At 42.1% G+C, this 20937-nt stretch overlaps 2 protein-coding genes and 1 long non-coding RNA gene across 19 annotated transcripts in view; 1 reads left to right on the top strand and 2 right to left on the bottom strand.

Annotated features, from left to right (window-relative positions):
* The window catches only part of LOC110486063 (signal-induced proliferation-associated 1-like protein 2), a 111038-nt gene extending 109638 nt beyond the window's left edge, over positions 1–1400 (bottom strand). For all 10 annotated transcript variants that reach the window (XM_090196129.1, XM_090196128.1, XM_090196127.1 and 7 more), the window contains exon 1: positions 960–1400. The gene's annotated coding sequence lies outside the window, so the exon portion shown is untranslated. The remainder of the gene's footprint in view (positions 1–959) is intronic.
* LOC149978877 (uncharacterized) lies at positions 338–9611 on the top strand. The gene is made up of 2 exons (XR_016485870.1): positions 338–427; positions 8997–9611. It is a non-coding gene; the product is annotated as an uncharacterized LOC149978877 (long non-coding RNA).
* The window catches only part of LOC110486064 (uncharacterized), a 34048-nt gene continuing 14839 nt past the window's right edge, over positions 1729–20937 (bottom strand). For 2 of the 8 annotated variants that reach the window (XM_021557383.3, XM_090196132.1), the window contains 13 exons: positions 19803–19956; positions 19363–19505; positions 19170–19263; positions 18710–18862; positions 16407–16556; positions 15975–16184; positions 14921–15073; positions 10340–10557; positions 9981–10164; positions 9633–9791; positions 8986–9318; positions 5274–6974; positions 1729–3264 (listed from right to left, as the gene is read on the bottom strand). In XM_021557383.3, coding sequence (XP_021413058.3) covers positions 5298–6974; positions 8986–9318; positions 9633–9791; positions 9981–10164; positions 10340–10557; positions 14921–15073; positions 15975–16184; positions 16407–16556; positions 18710–18862; positions 19170–19263; positions 19363–19505; positions 19803–19956 — 3628 coding nt within the window. In that variant the 3' untranslated portion in view covers positions 1729–3264; positions 5274–5297. Of the gene's footprint in view, positions 3265–5273; positions 6975–8985; positions 9331–9632; positions 9792–9980; positions 10165–10339; positions 10558–14920; positions 15074–15974; positions 16185–16406; positions 16557–18709; positions 18863–19169; positions 19264–19362; positions 19506–19802; positions 19957–20937 lie in introns of all 8 variants that reach the window. The other 6 variants (XM_090196130.1, XM_090196131.1, XM_036940716.2 and 3 more) reach the window with 5 other exon arrangements.

A 20937-nucleotide genomic window follows, 5' to 3' on the forward strand; every position in this document is an offset into this window, starting at 1 on the left:
GAGACACCATAGCCAGATACACTTCCTCAAAATAGTCTGAATTAATCTAAAATAACTGAAGAAATCTGTCATTATTTTCACTTTTCTGTCAAGGAGATCATAGTTGGGCAATTTTACATCTAACTATGTTTAGTGCAGTTTTTCTCAAGTAAATTTTTTTGCATAAAAAACAATTAGTCTCTCCTTGAATTACAAATACTTAACTGAACAATCCCTACTGTTGACCAATCCCCAATCTTCCTCAACCGAGTTCGGCTTGCCTCGAGAAAAAAATATGTGCACGAACAACCAGAAAAAAACCTTGCCGAAGACCGAAAACGTCACAAAATGTCGTCATAATACATGCAGGAACTGTTCCAGACGGGAAGTATGCGGACGCCTTTAGCTTGTCCTGACTTAAAGACCAACATAGGATGTACCATTTTAGGTGTGTATGTCACTGTTTCTCATAGAATTATTCACAAAAAAAGTTAGTATAATTTTGGCTAAATGTTTGTATACCAACTTCACACCACAGTCGTTTTTACCTCTTCCCTTTGAATCCCAACATAACATGCAGTGAGTTTTGCAAACAATCAACATTTGACTCAAAGGAAAGAAGTTGAACTAGCGCTGTTATTTGTACAATATCAAGAAGCCGTATCGTATCAATTCTGGCTTCAAAATATCAGTCCAGTTTACAATTTATGAACGGTGTTTTGCTTCTAATGAAAAGTTAATGTAATTTAGGCTAGAGAGCCCGCTGTTGAGGGCGAACTCACAGCACAATAGAATCGCAGAACCTTTTCAGATCTCGCTGTTGTTTTTACCATTATACACCAGATTTAGATGGTCAGGCCGACTTTTAAAGTTGCATTCAGTTATGATACCATTTGAACAATACCAATTCATGCCAAAGTGTAATTCTTATAAATGTGGCTACTTTAATCGAATTACTTAAACAACAAAAAAGATCTTACCTCAGACGAGATCTAGATAACTCCAATCCCATTTTATCCAAAACGATTAACTTGAAGGCTTAACATCCTAGTTGAAGAATAAACTGTGTTTACCAATGACTTTTTGCAATTGCAACTAGACAAAGCCCCGGCCCTACAATTCATGAACTGTATCAATAGGCCTAGCTGTGTCTGTCTATACAACTAGTTTCTGTTGAGTCGCGCTGGCAGCATCGGCAGAAGTCCCGCCTATCCCATGCGGTCATTTGTTTAAGGATAGGCTGGCCTACCGTGACGTTATTGCTCGTTTGTTCTCTGAGATATCAATCATCACTTGTAATTGCTGAAACATAGACACAAATAATGCAGAAAGAATGAGTAAAATCATACAGAATACAGTAATGAAAACATGAGCATAAGTAATAGTAGTGACACGTTATCTTTCCTGTACTGCTCGACAATGAATTCACATTGGTCCACATTGTGTCCACATAAAGTAGCCTATCTAAATGAAGGCTCTTAAATGGTCTATTACTGGCCCCAACTGGAAGTTTGCACAGCCACGAATTGGACTACAAGTTGTCTTGCTTTTTGTAACAATAATAAAGTGAATATATCTGAGCCTGACCATCTAAAATGTCTACTCGTAAAGGCAATCTTCCTAGATACTTCAAATTCATTGAAAGAGTATGAGAGGTTGAACTTCTTCGTGATAACCTGAAATAGGTTTCTCTATTACAACTAATAAACGGACAAACCACTTCAATTCAATATGAACTGAGACTGCAAATTATCTTTGACTTATTTATTTTTTCTTTACAAAAGTGATTACAATTATAAATGATAGTCTACTGTACAGCAGATTAAAATAGGTATCAATGGCAGTTCTTTCTTTATGTGCCCTGCATGCAATTCATACACAGTTGAAAGAAATCAGACACCAAGTGGCATTAAAGAGAAGGAGCAAATACATTTTGATCGTCTTGTATGGTATTCAATGGGGTAAGTCTATTCAGTTCAGTGTATTGCACTATTTGTGACCCTGCATCAAGTGTCTGATTGCTTCAATACAGTAATGTGTATTGTATGTTGTATCAGGCAGTCAAGTCATGGTAACAGCCAGTAACCAATGTAAAGAGTCACAAAGATTGTAGTGCTTCGGCCCTCCATTGTCCATTGACATCCATCAATTATTGAGTGGAAATCCATCTGTGGTATGGGACGTTTAGTATGGGATGTCCTGACTCTCTGTGGTCTCTAAAGATCCCATGGCACTTATAAGAGTAGGGGTGTTAACCCCCGATGTCCTGGCTAAATTCCCAATCTGGCCCTCATACCATCATGGCCACCTAATCATCCCCAGCTTCCAATTGGCTCATTCATCACCCCCTCCTCTCCCATGTAACTATTCCCCAGGTCGTTGCTGTAAATGAGAATGTGTTCAACTTACCTGGTAAAATAAGGGTTAAAAAAAAGGGTTGAGGATACCAAGTCAAAATCACAGGTAAGAGTTGAATATGGGGAATTCTGTCTAATTTCCCTTATTGAAGAACAGTACATGCATGACTACTTTGGTCTTGTATGGATGTTTTCAGTCTCCTGTAGTGAGATTCTTGCAGACTGCTTGCAGGTGGTGTAAAGTACTTAAGTATTTTGGGGGGGATATCTGTACTTTACTATTTATATTTTTGCCCACTTTTAATTGTTCTTCACTACATTCCTAAAGACAATAATGTACTTTTTACCCTTTTTGACATCCAAAGTACTATCCGTCAATTAAAACATTTGTTTTATTATTGTGCCATCTGGTTTGCTTAATACCAACACAAAAAAAGTACATTTTTTGCTTAATACCAACAACAACAAAAAATTACATTTTAGCAATTCAATTTACTTTTGATACTTAAGTATATTTAAAACCAAATACCTTTTGGACTTTTACTCAAGTAATAGTTTACTGTGTGACTTTGACTTGAGTCATTTTCTATTAAGGTATGACAATTGAGTACTTTTCCACCACTGCTGCTTGCACACGATAGTCCTCTAATGTCACTGAGACAATGTGAAGTAAAAGTCCATTTGGAGTCAAGATTGGAAAAGGGGGAGAAAAAACTGATCATAGATCTGGGTCCGAATCCCACAAAGCATCTCAGAGTAGGAGTGCTGATCTAGGATCTGTCATATAATCTTATTCATTATGATCTAAAAAAAAAAGCAAACTAATCCTAGATCAGCACTCCTACTCTGAGACGCTATTCGTTTAGGGACACTTTAATCTCTGGCTGGTTGGTCACTGGTCTGTGCTTCAGTGTGGCATGGGCACCACCTGGTGGGAGAAGAAGGAACATGAGAATACATTGAAGATTCAAATGGAGTTTTTCAAGGCAAAACCAGTTCAATCTCTTTCAGACAATTGTTCACTCAGAATGTTCAGGCTGTATCAAAAGGTGTTATCTGTGTTAAAACAGACATGCATACACTTCAAGCTTTTCCTAATGTGGTGTCCATGTAGAACTTGATTTAGAATTGAAATGTAAAAGTCTGATATCTAAATCAATGTTACTTACAGTGGGGCAAAAAAGTATTTAGTCAGCAACCAATTGTGCAAGTTCTCCCACTTAAAAAGATGAGAGGCTTGTAAATTTTCATCATAGGTACACTTAAACTTTGACAGACAAAATTAGAAGAAAAAAATCCTTAAAATCACGTTGTAGGATTTTTAATGAATTTATTTGCAAATTATGGTGGAAAATAAGTATTTAGTCACCTACAAACAAGCAAGATTTCTGGCTCTCACAGACTTGTAACTTCTTCTTTAAGCGGCTCCTCTGTCCTCCACTCGTTACCTGTATTAATGGCACCGGTTTGAACTTGTTATCAGTATAAAAGACACCTATCCACAACCTCAAACAGTCACACTCCAAACTCCACTATGGCCAAGACCAAAGAGCTGTCAAAGGACACCAGAAACAAAATTGTAGACCTGCACCAGGCTGGGAAGACTGAATCTGCAATAGGTAAGCAGCTTGGTTTGAAGAAATCAACTGTGGGAGCAATTATTAGGAAATGGAAGACATACAAGACCACTGATAATCTCCCTCGATCTGGGGCTCCACGCAAGATCTCACCCCGTGGGGTCAAAATGATCACAAGAACGGTGAGCAAAAATCCCAGAATCACACGGGGGGCCATTGTGAATGACCTGCAGAGAGCTGGGACCAAAGTAACAAAGCCTACCATCAGTAACACACTACGCCGCCAGGGACTCAAATCCTGCAGTGCCAGACGTGTCCCCCTGCTTAAGCCAGTACATGTCCAGGCCCGTCTGAAGTTTGCTAGAGAGCATTTGGATCATCCAGAAGAAGATTGGGAGAATGTCATATGGTCAGATGAAACCAAAATATAACTTTTTGGTAAAAACTCAACTCGTTGTGTTTGGAGGACAAAGAATGCTGAGTTGCATCCAAAGAACACCATACCTACTGTGAAGCATGGGGGTGGAAACATCATGCTTTGGGGCTGTTTTTCTGCAAAGGGACCAGGACGACTAATCCGTGTAAAGGAAAGAATGAATGGGGCCATGTATCGTGAGATTTTGAGTGAAAACCTCCTTCCATCAGCAAGGGCATTGAAAATGAAACGTGGCTGGGTCTTTCAGCATGACAATGATCCCATACACACCGCCCGGGCAACGAAGGAGGGGCTTCGTAAGAAGCATTTCAAGGTCCTGGAGTGGCTTAGCCAGTCTCCAGATCTCAACCCCATAGAACCCCCTCTTTGGAGGGAGTTGAAAGTCCGTGTTGCCCAACAACAGCCCCAAAACATCACTGCTCTAGAGGAGATCTGCATGTAGGAATGGGCCAAAATACCAGCAACAGCGTGTGAAAACCTTGTGAAGACTTACAGAAAACGTTTGACCTCTGTCATTGCCAACAAAGGGTATATAACAAAGTATTGAGAAACTTTTGTTATTGACCAAATACTTATTTTCCATCATAATTTGCAAATAAATTCATAACAAATCCTACAATGTGATTTTCTGGATTTTTTAATTCTCATTTTTCTGTCATAGTTGAAGTGTACCTATGATGAAAATTACAGGCCTCTCATCTTTTTAAGTGGGAGAACTTGCACAATTGGTGGCTGACTAAATACTTTTTTGCCCCACTGTATTTACTTAGGCTACACTTTGCAGTATGAAATCAGCTGGTTTGTGTGTGGAAATATTAATGCAAGAATGTATGTATATTACACTATTGCAGATGCAGTGTGTGTGTGTGCTATGAGTGCAGATATATACAAATATAAGATGGACACTTTTGTTGATCTAAATACCTCGTATTTTTGGACCACAGTAATTCAAGGCGCTCTTTCCCGGTCTGTGCCATTCCAAATATCCTCCAGCTCCTCTTCCTCCTCCTCAAACTGCCAATGATCAGGATGAATATGATCTGGTTCTCTTTTGGGTGAAGTTTCTTTTTCCAATACCATCATTGGTGTGGAGCTGTCGGAGCACACGCAACAGTTGTCCTCAGAGCACACAATGACTCGTCCAGACCTGCGCACACCCATCCATGTGGAGTCTTCAGACACAGTAGACAAGACCTTGATCTCTACAACTCTAAGTGCACTTTGGAAAGTGAATTGCCTCTTTGCAGAAGGGAAGTATATGTGGTTATTGAGGTCTTGAATCTTAGTGTGAACACTTAAACAGTTGTGCTTGTGGTTCTGTGACGGTTCAGTGCGGGTGTGGTCATGCATCGAGCTCCTGCAGTTTGGTTCAGTGCGTTGCTTGTTAGAGTCCAAAATGGCCACTGGAATAGAAACCTCAACCTTATCCTCATCGTGGATACCAACAGTGCTGGAGAAAATGTTCTCATGTCCAGCTGCAAGGGCAGGACTCCTTGTGGCGCATCTTAGGTCGTGATAGACGTCATCTTTCTCAGGAACCAAAAGAGAAACAGACTCTGCGCTCACCTTCTGCGAGTCCTGCCTTGCTGTTTCGCAGCTCCTTTCCTCTTTCGGACTGAGGGTGAAAGTATGTCCAATCACTTTGTGAGTCTGACTGAGTGTGTTTGAGTCTGCCAATTTGTATAGATTCAAAGGTGAACCATTTTGACCAGCAAAGTCCCCTGTTTTGCAGATACTTTCCTCCCCTGGACTGAGGGTGAAATTCTGCCCAATCACTTTCTGAGTTAGACTGAGTGTATTTGATCCTGGCGGTCTACACAGAATCGAAGGTGAACCATTCGGACTGTCATGTTCCCCATCAGCTTCAAGATGCCTTTCCTTCTCTGGACTGAGGGTGAAAGTCTGTCCAATTACTTTGGACGATTCGTGAGTCTGACCAAGTGTGTTTGAGATATACAGATTCAAAGGGGGACTGGCATGGTCCCCATTGGCTTCAGAAGGCACTTTCTCTGTTGTGAGGTCTTTTGCACCTATCTGTGAGATTTTCCCCCAATCCTTGGGTAGGTCAAAGCTCAACATCGACCCAAGAGGGATAACGCCATAGTGGCTCTTGTCTTGCCTAATTGTCATCTCATTGGGCCCATGCAAGAAATGCCCCTGGATGGTAGGAACGGTAGGAATGCTTGATGTGTCTGAAGAGTTTCCATCTATGACACTCACCACAGAATTATTTTTGATATACAGTTGGAGTTCTGTATTAACTGGACTCCCTTGCTTGGCATGGCATTCCTTCTTATCCTCCAGTGGCCAGGTGTAGGCTCTGTGTGTGGCGCCGATGGGCACGGTAGTAACCCCCTCCGGCTTGGGCATTCCGACAATGCCAGTCACAGTGTGCCTGTGTGTAATTTTCTTCCTCCTCTTCATCGGTCCCTTCAGGTTTAAGGTAGAGGTGGAACTGGTTCTGGGTAAGGTGGGGAGCAAGACAGTCCTGACTTGGGGTATGAAAGTGGCGTTGGTTGAGCTTGTGGAAACGGTGGTCGACACGTGGCTCGTGTCTGTGATATGAGGCGATGCCACCTCTTCAAAAACAGGACTTCCATCTGTGACTTGCAGATAGGTGCTCACCTGAAAAAGATTAAGATAATTGGATGTATTAAAATACAAAACTCAGCAAAATGAGACTTTCATTATCCTTGAAGTTAAATGCTTATGCAACCATGATCAAAGACATCTTAGATTAATTTACGAAGAATCAATTTGATACTCGTGCAAACTTTATGAAATATGTAGTTGATTCTGTAGGAAAATACTGTACGTTATTTTAAGACATTACTTCAGCTGCAAGCCTTCAAAGTGGGATCACAAATTCTGCAAAACTTATCAAAATCACATGGAGATGAGGTGGTCTCATACCCAGCTGCAGTGGCAATGGCTTGACCATGACTAATCCAGTGTGAGTGTGAGCCAAGTTGATGAAACACCACTTCTGGAATGGGGGACCTTACAGAAATCTTACAGCACATTCCTTTACTAATAGCTGCTCTAGGCCATTAGGATCAGCTCTCCCTATCCCAGTCTAAAGCTTTTTAAGATAAACACAATAGAAATGTGCCTGAAAGTCTTGAGGTTCTACTAGATGTTTTGTGTTAAAATACACTACATGGCCAAAAGTATGTGGACACCTGCTCGTCGAACATCTCATTCTAAAATCATGGGCATTAATATGGAGTTGGTCCCCACTTTTGCTGCAATAACAGTCTCCATTCTTCTGGGAAGGCTTTTCACTAGATGTTGGAACATTGCTGCGGGGACTTGCTTCCATTCAGCAATAAGAACATTAGTGAGGTCATGCACGGATTAGACCTGGCTCGCAATTGGCATTTCAATTCATCCTAAAGGTGTTCGATGGGGTTGAGTTCAGGGCTCTCTGCAGACCAGTCAAGTTCTTCCACACCGATCTCGACAAACCATTTCTGTATGGACCTCACTTTGTGCACGGGTTCATTGTCATGCTTAAACTGGAAAGGGCCTTCCCCAAATTGTTGCCACAAAGTTGAAGTTAACCAGTCATCTAGAACAGAGGTGGGCAACTTCAATCCTCTGGGGCCTGATTGGTGTCACACTTTTTCTACATCCCTAGCAAACACAGCTGATTAATCAAATTGCATTCTAAACTGAAGATCATGATTAGGTGATTATTGGAGTCAGGTGTGTTAGCTGGTGCAAAACTGTGACACCAATCAGGCCCCCGAGGACTGGAATTGCCCACTAGAGTGTCTAGAGTGTCATTGTATGCTGTAGGGTTAAGATTTCCCTTCCCTGTAGCTAAGGGGCCTTGGTTGAACCATGGAAAACAGCCCCAGACCATTATTCCTCTTCCCCCAAACGTTACAGTTGGCACTATGCATTGGGGCAGGTAGCGTTCCCCTGGTATCCGCCAAACCCCGATTTGTTTGTCGGACTGCCAGATGGTGAATTGTGTGTGTGCAGCTGCTCGGCCATGGAAATCCATTTCATGAAGCTCCCGACAAACAGTTATTGCGCTGACGTAGCTTCCAGAGGCAGTTTGGAACTCGATAGTGAATGTTGCAACCAAGGACAGACGATTTTTCCGCGCTTCAGCACTCGGCGGTCCGTTCTGTGAGCTTGTGGGGCCGACCACTTTGCGGCTGAGCCATTGTTGCTTCTAGATGTTTCCACTTACAGTTGACCAGGGCAGCTCTAGCAGGGCAGAAATGTTCAAACTGACTTGTTTGGAAGGTGGCATCCTATGACGGTGCCACATGGAATGTCACTGAGCTCTTCAGTATAAGCCATTCTACTGCCAATGTTTGTCTACGGACATTGCATGGCGGTGTGCTCAATTTTATACACCTGTTAGCAACAGCTGAAATAGCCGAATCCACTAATTTGAAGGGGTGTCCACATACATTTGGCCATGTTGTGTATTTGTGCCTTTTAGGTAGACTTGACAGTATAACATCATCGTACACGTTGGGTCAACTACCTGCTTACAGACATCTACAGCAACATAATTCAAATTTGACTGTTGTCCAAAACTTTGCATCCTCCCTTTTAATTTGGATGATGTTGTCTTGTGGTATGTAGATATGAATATGTGGTGATCTGTACTCACCCTATGCACAGGTTCCACTGCCTGCCTTGCCTCCACTGGCCCCTGTTGCAGACTGCCCCCTGGTGGCTGTTGGTCAAAACTGAGGATGAGGTTGATGCTGCTGCCCAGTGGGGTGACAGTAGCACAGGGCTCTTCAAGGATAATGCTGGGCGAGTTTACTGCCACAGCCAAGGGGACGTGTGGTGTGACGTTTACCAGCTTGGCAAAGTTTTCTCCATGGTGACCTATCCCCGGTTGGGATTTTTGTGGTCCTTCAAACCGGCTCGCCACCATCAGCCTGTGCTTTGTGGACAGTCTTTCCGAGGACTTGTGTTCTGCCAGAGAGGATAGATTCTGCAAAGAAAACTAAAGATTTTCTTCAATAACTCCTATTTCAAGTATTTTTTAAAATTATTTTTAGGTTTTGTGCAATAAGCCTTGATCCTTAGGAGCATATTTTGCCAAGATTTGGGCAGGTTGAATATCGTCAGAAAGCACTTGGTCTTCTATACACATTACACATGTATGCAGTAGTTTCACCACAGCAATGTAGTTCAGTGCATTAAATGTGTTGAATTCTAATAGAGAACAGTGGTAGTGTTCTGAAATAATTTGTTATAACAAATAAATATCGTATTGACGTGAAAGGAGTAGCAGGGATATCCTACCTGGGGTTGGCCTTGTGAAAATCTGCTTGCGTCTCCCTGAGGGGCATCACTTCTTCTTGAATCCCCTGACCTCTCCCGACCCAGCTGGTCTTTCTGTGCCCTCCAGTACACCAGGATCCATCCCAGCATGCTTTGCAGTTCCTCAGTCCTCTCCTTTATCTGTAGAAACAGTTGCCAGATAATTTCAGTCCCTTCTAATGGTTGGGTCATTTGGGGTTTGTGCAACTAGACTAGTTCCATTTTTAAAACAAGTGAAAGTACAAAATAATTGTATTAATCACAGTCTTTTCAAAGGCTGTGGTCCACATTGCAAAATATGTTTGTGACCCCTGTTGTAAAATAACTCACAATATCTGCCAAGTGATGTCGCTCCTTGATAAGCTTCTGCCCAGCAGCAGCGAGCTTGTCAAACTCGTCAAACTTCTGCTCAATCCTCAGATCCAGCTCAGATGGAACACTCGATTCTGCCAATCTCCACTGCTGGGCTGAAGCCTCTGAGAAAATGCAAGTCTGTGTGTCCTCTGTCCATGAGCTGTATGGGAGGGAGGGGGGGGGGGTCAGTAGGTAAATTGGTTATTAGAATAAGCATTCATGAGCACTAAACATATACATGTACATTATTCAGGACAAAACAGGCACAACATTCCAGTTGAACCAATTGTACCAAGAACAATATTTGACATCACACTGTATGTGTAATCCCTTACATCATGGCCAGGTAGGCCCTAAGAAAATCTTGCAGTTGCCGAAATTGTTGGAGGTTGCATTGGTTCTCTGCGATGCTCCAGCCCAACTCCTGCCAAGCTTGCTGGGTCGCATGGACGTTCTCCCCCAAAGCCCCTGCCATCTCAGGTAGGAGGACCTGTAGTTGCGAAGCCAGTCCCTCAATCTCCTCCACCTCCTCTTTTATGACCTGATAGTCCCTCTGAAAGAAGATCATACTGTATGTTTTATACTGTATGTGGAACAATTACACTCTCGCAGGTGAGTTGAATATTTTTGTATCAGAGTTTAAGCCTGACAGAGGTTCAAAACCAATCCAACTAATAACGCATGTCATAATCTTATGATAGATAATGGACATAGGGTTGCATTCTGCTATGAAAACAAAATCTATATTTTTTTCTGGTCTTTCAACCTACAGAGGGACACCATGGCTAGTATGATTGAACTCATCATGTATCATGACTGGATAGCCAAGATTACACTATTGACAGCTTATGCTGGATAGTTTGAGAGAACTATCCTTTATTAATGATGTTCGAAATTTTAACACAGGTGTAAAGTCTATGTCTCTGAGATGAGATCTGACAATTCTAGAGTTTTTTTTTAAATACAATGCTATGGAGCGTTAAAGCAAGCTGAAGCAAACACTATCTCTGAAGACACTGGACTAAACAGTGCATTCAGAAAGTATAGAGACCCCTTGACTTTTTCCACATTTTGTTACGTTACAGCCCTATTCAAAAAAAATGTTTGCAAATGTATTAAATAAAACATTGAAATATAACATTTACATACAGTGCCTTGCGAAAGTATTCGGCCCCCTTGAACTTTGCGACCTTTTGCCACATTTCAGGCTTCAAACATAAAGATATAAAACTGTATTTTTTTGTGAAGAATCAACAACAAGTGGGACACAATCATGAAGTGGAACGACATTTATTGGATATTTCTAACTTTTTTAACAAATCAAAAACTGAAAAATTGGGCGTGCAAAATTATTCAGCCCCCTTAAGTTAATACTTTGTAGCGCCACCTTTTGCTGCGATTACAGCTGTAAGTCGCTTGGGGTATGTCTCTATCAGTTTTGCACATCGAGAGACTGAAATTTTTCCCCATTCCTCCTTGCAAAACAGCTCGAGCTCAGTGAGGTTGGATGGAGAGCATTTGTGAACAGCAGTTTTCAGTTCTTTCCACAGATTCTCGATTGGATTCAGGTCTGGACTTTGACTTGGCCATTCTAACACCTGGATATGTTTATTTTTGAACCATTCTATTGTAGATTTTGCTTTATGTTTTGGATCATTGTCTTGTTGGAAGACAAATCTCCGTCCCAGTCTCAGGTCTTTTGCAGACTCCATCAGGTTTTCTTCCAGAATGGTCCTGTATTTGGCTCCATCCATCTTCCCATCAATTTTAACCATCTTCCCTGTCCCTGCTGAAGAAAAGCAGGCCCAAACCATGATGCTGCCACCACCATGTTTGACAGTGGGGATGGTGTGTTCAGCTGTGTTGCTTTGACGCCAAACATAACGTTTTGCATTGTTGCCAAAAAGTTCAATTTTGGTTTCATCTGACCAGAGCACCTTCTTCCACATGTTTGGTGTGTCTCCCAGGTGGCTTGTGGCAAACTTTAAACAACACTTTTTATGGATATCTTTAAGAAATGTCTTTCTTCTTGCCACTCTTCCATAAAGGCCAGATTTGTGCAATACACGACTGACTGTTGTCCTATGGACAGAGTCTCCCACCTCAGCTGTAGATCTCTGCAGTTCATCCAGAGTGATCATGGGCCTCTTGGCTGCATCTCTGATCAGTCTTCTCCTTGTATGAGCTGAAAGTTTAGAGGGACGGCCAGGTCTTGGTAGATTTGCAGTGGTCTGATACTCCTTCCATTTCAATATTATCGCTTGCACAGTGCTCCTTGGGATGTTTAAAGCTTGGGAAATCTTTTTGTATCCAAATCCGGCTTTAAACTTCTTCACAACAGTATCTCGGACCTGTCTGGTGTGTTCCTTGTTCTTCATGATGCTCTCTGCGCTTTTAACGGACCTCTGAGACTATCACAGTGCAGGTGCATTTATACGGAGACTTGATTACACACAGGTGGATTGTATTTATCATCATTAGTCATTTAGGTCAACATTGGATCATTCAGAGATCCTCACTGAACTTCTGGAGAGTGTTTGCTGCACTGAAAGTAAAGGGGCTGAATAATTTTGCACGCCCAATTTTTCAGTTTTTGATTTGTTAAAAAAGTTTGAAATATCCAATAAATGTCGTTCCACTTCATGATTGTGTCCCACTTGTTGTTGATTCTTCACAAAAAAATAGAGTTTTATATCTTTATGTTTGAAGCCTGAAATGTGGCAAAAGGTCGCAAAGTTCAAGGGGGCCGAATACTTTCGCAAGGCACTGTAAGTATTCATACCCCTTACACAGTACTTTGTTGAAGCACCTTTGGCAGCAATTACAGCCTTAAGTCTTCTTGGTGTTTGATGCCTTATTAAGCTTGGCACACCTGTATTTGTGGAGTTTCTCTCATTCTCTGCAGATCTCAAGATCTCAAGCTCTGTCAGGTTGGATAGGGATTGTTGCTGCACAGCTGTTTTCAAGTCTCTCCAGAGATGTTTGATCAGGTTCAAGTCCGGTCTCTGGCTGGGCCACTCAAGGACTTTCAGAGACTGTCCCGAAGCCACTCCTACGCTGTCTTGGCTGTGTGCTTAGGGTCGTTGTCCTGTTGGAAGGTGAACCTTCGCTCATTCTAAGGTCCTGAGTGCTCTGGAGCAGGTTTTCATCAAGAATCTCTCTGTACTTAGCTCCATTCATCTTTGCCTCGATCCTGACTAGACCCAGTCCCTGCTGCTGAAAAACATCCCCACAGCATGATGCTGCCACCACCATGCTTCACCTTAGGGATGGTGTCAGGTTTCCTCCAGACATGATGCTTGGCATTCAGACCATTCAGATTTCAATCTTGCTTTCATCAGACCAGAGAATCTTGTTTCTCATGGTCTGAGTCCTTTAGGTGCCTTTTGGCAAACTCCAAGCGGGGTGTCATGTGCCTTTTACTGAGGAGTGGCTTCCGTCTGGCCAGTCTACCATAAAGGCCTGATTGGTAGAGTGCTGTAGAGATGGTTGTCCTCGTGGAAGATTCTCCCATCTCCACAGAGAAACTTTGGAGCTCTGTCAGAGTGACCATCGGGTTCTTGGTCACCTCCCTGACCAAGAACCTTCTCCCCCGATTGCTCAGTTTGGCCGGGCGGCCAGCTCTAGGAAGTCTTGGTGGTTCCAAACTTCTTCCATTTTAGAATGATGGAGGTCAGCCTCCCGAATGGCGCGGCAGTCTAAGGCACTGCATTGCAGTGCTTGAGACGTCACTACAGACCAGGGTTCGATCCCAGGCTGTGTCACAGCCGGCCATGACCGGGAAGCAGGGTTGGCAGGGTTGCGGCTTGGCAGGGTTGTGTTTCGAAGGACGCATGGCTCTCTACCTTCACCTCTCGATGGAACAAGACTGTAACTATCAATTGTCTATCACAAAGAAACATAAAAAATAAATACATAGAATGATGGAGGCCACTGTGTTCTTTGGGAACTTTAGGTTTTTAAATCATTGTCAGCTCAAGCGATCTCAAGCAAAACCCAAGCAATTACCCAAAACCCATAGAACATAAATGTCTTACTATTAGTTAAGTATATAATCGTTAACTATTAATATCAAACAAATTTGAGATTTTTGGTTCCAACAACTGTGTCTTTGTGAGACGCAGAATAGGTGAACGGATGATATCCGCATGTGTAGTTCTCATGGTGAAGCATGGAGGAGGTGGTGTGATGGTACTTTGCTGGTGACACTGTCTGTGATTTATTTAGAATTCAAGGCACACTTAACCAGCATGGCTACCACAGCATTCTGCAGGGATACGCCATTCCATCGGGTTTGCGCTTAGTGGGACTATCATTTGGATAATGACCTAAAATGCACCTCCAAGCTGTGTGAGGGCTATTTTAACAAGAAGGAGAGTGATGGCGTGCTGCATCAGATGACCTGGCCTGCACAATCACCCAACCTCAAACCAAATTGTGATGGTTTGGGATGAGTTGGACCACAGAGTGAAGGAAAAGCAGCCAACAAGTGCTCAGCATCTGTGGGAACTCCTTCAAGACTGTTGGAAAATCATTCCAGGTGAAGCTGGTTGAGAGAATTGCAAGAGTGTGCAAAGCTGTCATCAAGGCAAAGGGTGGCTACTTAGATTCTTCAAAAATATAAAACCTATTTTAATTTGTTTAAGACTTTTACTACATGATAATAAAAATAAAGAAAAACCCTTGAATGAATAAGCGTGTCCAAACTTTTGACTGGTACCCTATCAGATGACAGGTCCTGGGAATCAAACCCACTATTCTGGCATTGCAAGCACCATGCTCTAACAACTGAGCTACAGAGGACCACATCCAAATCGAAAACTGTTCAGTCAACCTGACTCCTAAGTTCTTTGATGTCTTGGACTTTGATAGAGGGAATGTCCTCTTTTTAACACACATACATATACTGTATATACCTCTAGCTCATCCTGTTGCTCCTGCAGTCCCTCGAGTTCAGAACTATTGGGCTCACATCTGACCGCCATGTCTGTCTCAGTGTCCAGAATGTCCATGCTGAACTCTGCACACCTGGACAAGAGCTGGTTGATGCGCAGCTTCAGTGTTGATTGCTAGTAGAGGAGAGGAGAGGAAAGGAGAGAAGAGAGGAGAGGGGGCATTGCAAATTTTATTTTAGCCCATAGGTAAAGAATGACTTTGTGCTTGTAGAGTTTCACAAACTGAACAATAGTAGCTAAAACAGCCTGACTTTACTAGCATTGACTGGTTACACTACTTAAACCAGTCAATGCTAGTAAAATCAGTCTGTTTCTGTTACTATTGTTCAGTTTGTGAAACTCTACAAGCACAGTGTGCAAATTTGTGGTGTTTTTTATGCTAAAAGCAACAGAAAATAATCATATAATATATGCTATTTAGCAGACACTTTTATCCAAAGGGACTTACAGTCATGCATGCATATTTCACTTACGGGGGTTCCTGGGAAACAAACCCACTATCCTGGCTTTGCAAGCACCATGCTCTACCAACTGAGCTACAGAGGACCACATCCAAATAAAAAACTGTTCAGTTAACTCCTATCTGACTCATAAATTCTTGGATGTCTTGACTTTAATAGAGGGAATGTCCTCTTTTCTGCACTGCTTCACCAAGATCCTCCAGGACCCCCACCAATTCCTCCATAGGGTGGTTCATGCACCCCTGGTCATCCATTTGTCCAGTAAGGGTCTGCCATGATACTCAAATAAATTATTCAGTATTTTGGTAGATTGTGGCTGTATTAATCTAATTGAGTTATCTGATGATAGAATTGGAGTGTGGTTAGCTTTGCCTGCAAGGCCAGTGACCATGTCTTGTTGAGGTCTAATGGGAGGTTTAGTGGGAGTGTATGTATCTAGAAAAAAAACACACCCCACCTTCCTTTTACGGAGGTTTGAGGAAACGGACTTGCAAGGAGGACATTAATAAAGTGGCATTGGAAAACCACGTGAACGGAAAAAGCTGAAACCTTACCTGTTCCTCTACCTCACAATGATCAAAGTTTTCATCCTGGTCAAGACACCTAAGCAGCTCTGTCAGCATTCCTCTGTCGTTTTCCTCCAATGTCTCAGAGAGATCCTTGACTTCTGGGACGCTCCAGAATTCCACGTTTTCCGTGGTTGCCCTGTATTCTGACATGCGTCCTTCGAGCCGATCCTTGTCTGTCTCATGATTGTCATCCCTCTACAAAGGATAGCATGGATTTGTCTTCAACACTGCATACATTGCCCTCTGGAGACCAAAGAGTGTCTCAGAATAGGAGTGCTGATCTAGGATCAGGTCCCCCTATCCATATAATCTTATTAATATGATGTAAAATACATAACTGATCCTACATCAGCACTCTGACTTTGAGACACTATGAATACAGGCCCAGATCAGTATATAGACACCAATAATCAATACCTCCAAGTTGAGCCTCTCAGAGCTGTTTGCATCAATCATGCTTCTATGATGTCTTCTCCTCAGAACTTCCCATAGCGTCTCCACTTGACCAAGGAGGTCCTCCATCTTCACACCACCTTTGTGCTGGCCTTGGGTTGACCCTGGCTTTTCCTGTACCAAAGCATGGAACATAAATCTTTGCTCTAATCTATTATGTCATTTTGTAGGATAAAATAAAATATTTTCCATTTTAACAGTCACATTTATACATTTCTGAATTGTAAATTCTATTAGTGAATAGGAAAATAATGAAAGTAATGTTCAATTTAAACCCTTTGCCAGAATTAAAGACCCCAACTCTGATAGCCCCTGCAAATCTCATCATACATATACTGAACAAAAATATAAACGCAACATGCAACAGTCAAAGGTTTCAATAAGTTACAGTTCATATAAGGAACTAATTAAATTGAAATAAATGATGGGTTTCACATGACTGGAAATACAGATATGGATCTGTTGGTCATAGATACCTTATCAGAAGGATCAGAAAACCAGTCAGTATCTGGTGTGACCACCATTTGCCTCATGCAGCGCAACACATCTCCTTCACATTGAGCTGATCAGGCTGTTGATTGTGGCCTGTGGAATGCTGTCCCACTCCTCTTCAATGGCTGTGCAAAGTTGCTGGATATTGGCGGGAACTAGAACACACTGTCGTATTCCCAAACATTTCATCGGTGACGTCTGGTGAGTATGCAGGCCATCGAAGAACTGGGACATTTGCATCATCCAATAATCGTGAACAGATCCTTGCAACACAGGGCTGTGCATTTTAATGCTGAAACATGAGGTTATGGCGGCGGATGAATGGCACGACAATGGGCCTCAGGATCTCGTCATGGCATTCAAATTGACATCGGTAAAATGCAATTTTGTTTGTTGTCTGTAGCTCATGCCTGTTGACATCAGCATAACAGCATAACCCCACTGAGACCATGGGGCACTCTGTTCACAACGTTGACATCGACAAACTGCTCACCCACACAATGGCATACACGCTATTTGCCATCTACCCAGTACAGTTGAAACCAGGATTCATCCATGAAGAGCACACTTCTCCAGTATGCCAGTGGCCATGGAAGGTGAGCAGTTGCCCACTGAAGTCAGGTTAAGACCCTGGTGAGGATGACGAGCACTCGGATGAGCTTCCCTGAGACGGTTTCTGACAGTTTTTGCAGAATTTCTTTCAGTTGTACAAACCCAGAGTTTTATCAGCTGGCCGGGTGTCTGGTCTCAGACGATCCCGCAGGTGAAGATGCCGGGTGTGGATGTCCTGGGTTGGCGTGGTTATACGTGGTCTGCGGTTGTGAGGCCGGTTGGACGTACTGCCAAATTCTCTAAAACTACATTGGAGACAGCTTATGGTAGAGAAATGGACATTCAATTCTCTGGCGACAGCTCTGGTGGACTCTCCTGCAGTCAGCATACCAATTGCACTCTCCCTCAAAACCTGAAACATCTGTGGCAGTGTTGTGTGGCAAAACTGCACATTATAGAGTGGCCTTTTATTGTCCCCAGAACAATGTGGAGCTCTGTGATAATCAGTGGCAACCCGTCATTCACGGCAGGTGGCCCACATTTGCAAAAAAATATATATATATGATATATATATATATATTTATATATATATATGATATATTTATATATATATATATATATATATATATATATATATATTATATATTTCTATTATATATTTATATATATATATTGTTATTATTATTATTTATTATTTATTATTATTACAGAAATTACGTCAAATCACGTTCTATTGTCCAGTAGCTGTGATTGGACTGATCATGTTAATGTCTTACTTTCATAATTTTAGCTAGCAGTCATCATCATGATTCGTGAATCAAGTCTACTGGCAAATCCTTTTTAATCCTTGTCATATGAAGAAATATAATGATGAGAAAATATAGACAAAACGTATCGGTGCTCATCGGCCATTGGACAATTTGGAAATAGCAAATTCGACAATGAGTTGTTTGGAAGTAATCAGTGAAGCAAGCATTGCAGCTGGGAAGTCAGACCGGGAAAATACGTTTTGAACGGTCATCCAAATCGGAATTGTAAATCATTTTTATTGATGACAAAATTTGCCAAAGAAGGACCGGCGTGTACAACAAGGTGATTTCAAAAATGTTTTATATGCTGTTATATTTTTGTTCAGTATAAATTGCCCAATGTAAAACTTTCTGAATACGACAAGTACCGTCGCAAAGACTGCATATTATGAAAATAAAAGCTACAAGACTTACTCCCTTGGACAGGTCTAAGCAAATCGTGTTTGAAACAACATTGTCCTCGTAAATATCAGCTGGCAGGTTTTTAGTCACATCTGGACCACACGTAGTGGCTGTATGGTGGCTGGGGGTTGACATAGCAAGGTTGTCTTTCAGCCATGACAGAGTCTTCAACCAAGAAACAGGAAGTGAGGAAACGGAAGAGGAAGAGAGAAAACAAGAGGAGGAAGTGACGTTTGGTTAACCCAGTGGGATGCATCCAGGCCCAAATTCAATCATTTGCAGATGAAGGAAAACTACAGTACACTGGGGGTTCACTCTCGATGTTTACACCGTATCAACGTTGTAAACCCCGTTAAAATCAACACACCCTGTTCATCTCGCGGACATTGTCATTGGATATTTACTCTAAAGTATTAGTACTGGTACTGTAGTAGCAGACCACAAGAAACACCAGAAATCAATCCATAGCTACCTTATCAGCAGATGTGGTAGAATTTTGCAACTGAGTACCAAGTTCTGATTGGCAATCTGGAGAACAAGTGTTCAAATGTGTTGTCTGGTCCTTTCTGCAAAGCAAGCACATACGTTAACTTAATGTTCTGCTTAAAGTGTCATCAACAATTGAATCTGGTTTCAAAAAACAAGAAGCTGATGAAAGTCTATACCCTTGCCTCTCCACACGCCGTCTTCCAATCAAGTCATCCAGATTGCTGGTGGTGTCACAGGAGACTCGGGCATAGCTTTTGAAAGGCTGTTCTTCAACTTGACAAACAGTCAGCTTCCTGGGGACACCACAGTCTTTCATGTTCTAAAAAAAAAGGAAATTACATAGGTCATTAGTAGGTCATATAATTAGAGTTCAAATGCTATTTCACAGAGGTATCAAGTACCACCTATTCTGATGATTTACCCGATTCATAACAGTTCACCCAAATTACACCCCATATTACATATTCGTTTTTAATCGACTGCTTTAAAGGTAAGGAAACCTATATGTAATGTTGTAATTTGGGTGAACTATCTTCATTTTGTAATTTGAGTTAACTATCCCTTTAACTACTTTTAAAGAGAATTTCCTAGTCATTTGAAGAATGGATCTGCTGACCTCGAACCCTTTGAGACGGTTCTGTTCCTCTTTGATGTCCTTTCCTATGGTCCTCTGGGCCTCATGTTCCGTATCTCTGGTTGGACTCAGTGAGCCAGGTTCATCACAGGAGAAGTCTATGTCAAGGGTGGTGGACAAATCTGGCCACTCGCTCCTGCATGGCAAAACATTATGGGTTACTTATTGTAACCCTGGTTCTATCAATGATGGTGACCCTACCCTACTTCATCCAGAAGGCCAGTTGATACTCTCAGTGCTAGGTTCATTGGTAATGAAATAGAACAGTTAATGTGAGTGACTGGGCTAAAATCATGTGATTGTGGTTTCGGAATAGAGAACTAACTCAAAATTGTCTTGAGAAAAGACACTGTCCGAAATGCTGCCAACAATAAACATGCAGAGGTAGTCATGTGTCCGGGAGTAGTCTTTTACAATGTACGATATTATGCTCATTCTCCACAGCAAACATTGGTGTACTGTATCCACCCCGGTGATATACTAGGGAAATTGTGTTTCCTGAGGCTTCTATTTTCAGCCCCACAAAGAAGATGAGAGAAAAGCAGTGTTAAAATAAAACAATACTGCATTTTAGTGCTTTTAATGTAGGCAGATTGGAAACAAAGGGGTAGATAGATGTGGGGGAGAGGTCAGAAGGGTGGACACGAAGGTTGAACTCTGGACTCCAGGGCTGTGGTACATAGTGAAGGGAGTGATACCACTTAACCACGGCTTAGCACGTATTGTCATGCATTAGAGACAATATGTCCAAAGTGGATCATTTGTGGCAGCTGCGGATGCCTGTTAATCAGTTTTACTGTATATTCTTTAGGGTTTAAGTCATACCCACAAGTTTGAGCACTCCTCAACATGTCTAGAGCGCTTCTGCTTGGAGACGTGTCACATGACTCAGAAATCCCAGGATGAACAACATTGACTGGATCCACCAGATAAGCTGAATTAGCTAATGACATGTTATGCAACCATGACAATCTGAACAGACAGAGGGCTTTGTCCTTGGAGTGACTGACTGGGGCTGGCAGGGGTATAAAGTAATGATGTCACCCCCCTCTGAAGGGGTGAGGTCATGGTTTCAGGAAAGTGCTTTTGTTTTTGAAAGAAACTATAAAATAGAGAG

The sequence above is a fragment of the Oncorhynchus mykiss genome, chromosome 13 (genome assembly GCF_057628025.1).
Source record: "Oncorhynchus mykiss isolate SJ-2025 chromosome 13, ASM5762802v1, whole genome shotgun sequence".
Taxonomy (NCBI): Eukaryota; Metazoa; Chordata; class Actinopteri; order Salmoniformes; family Salmonidae; genus Oncorhynchus; species Oncorhynchus mykiss.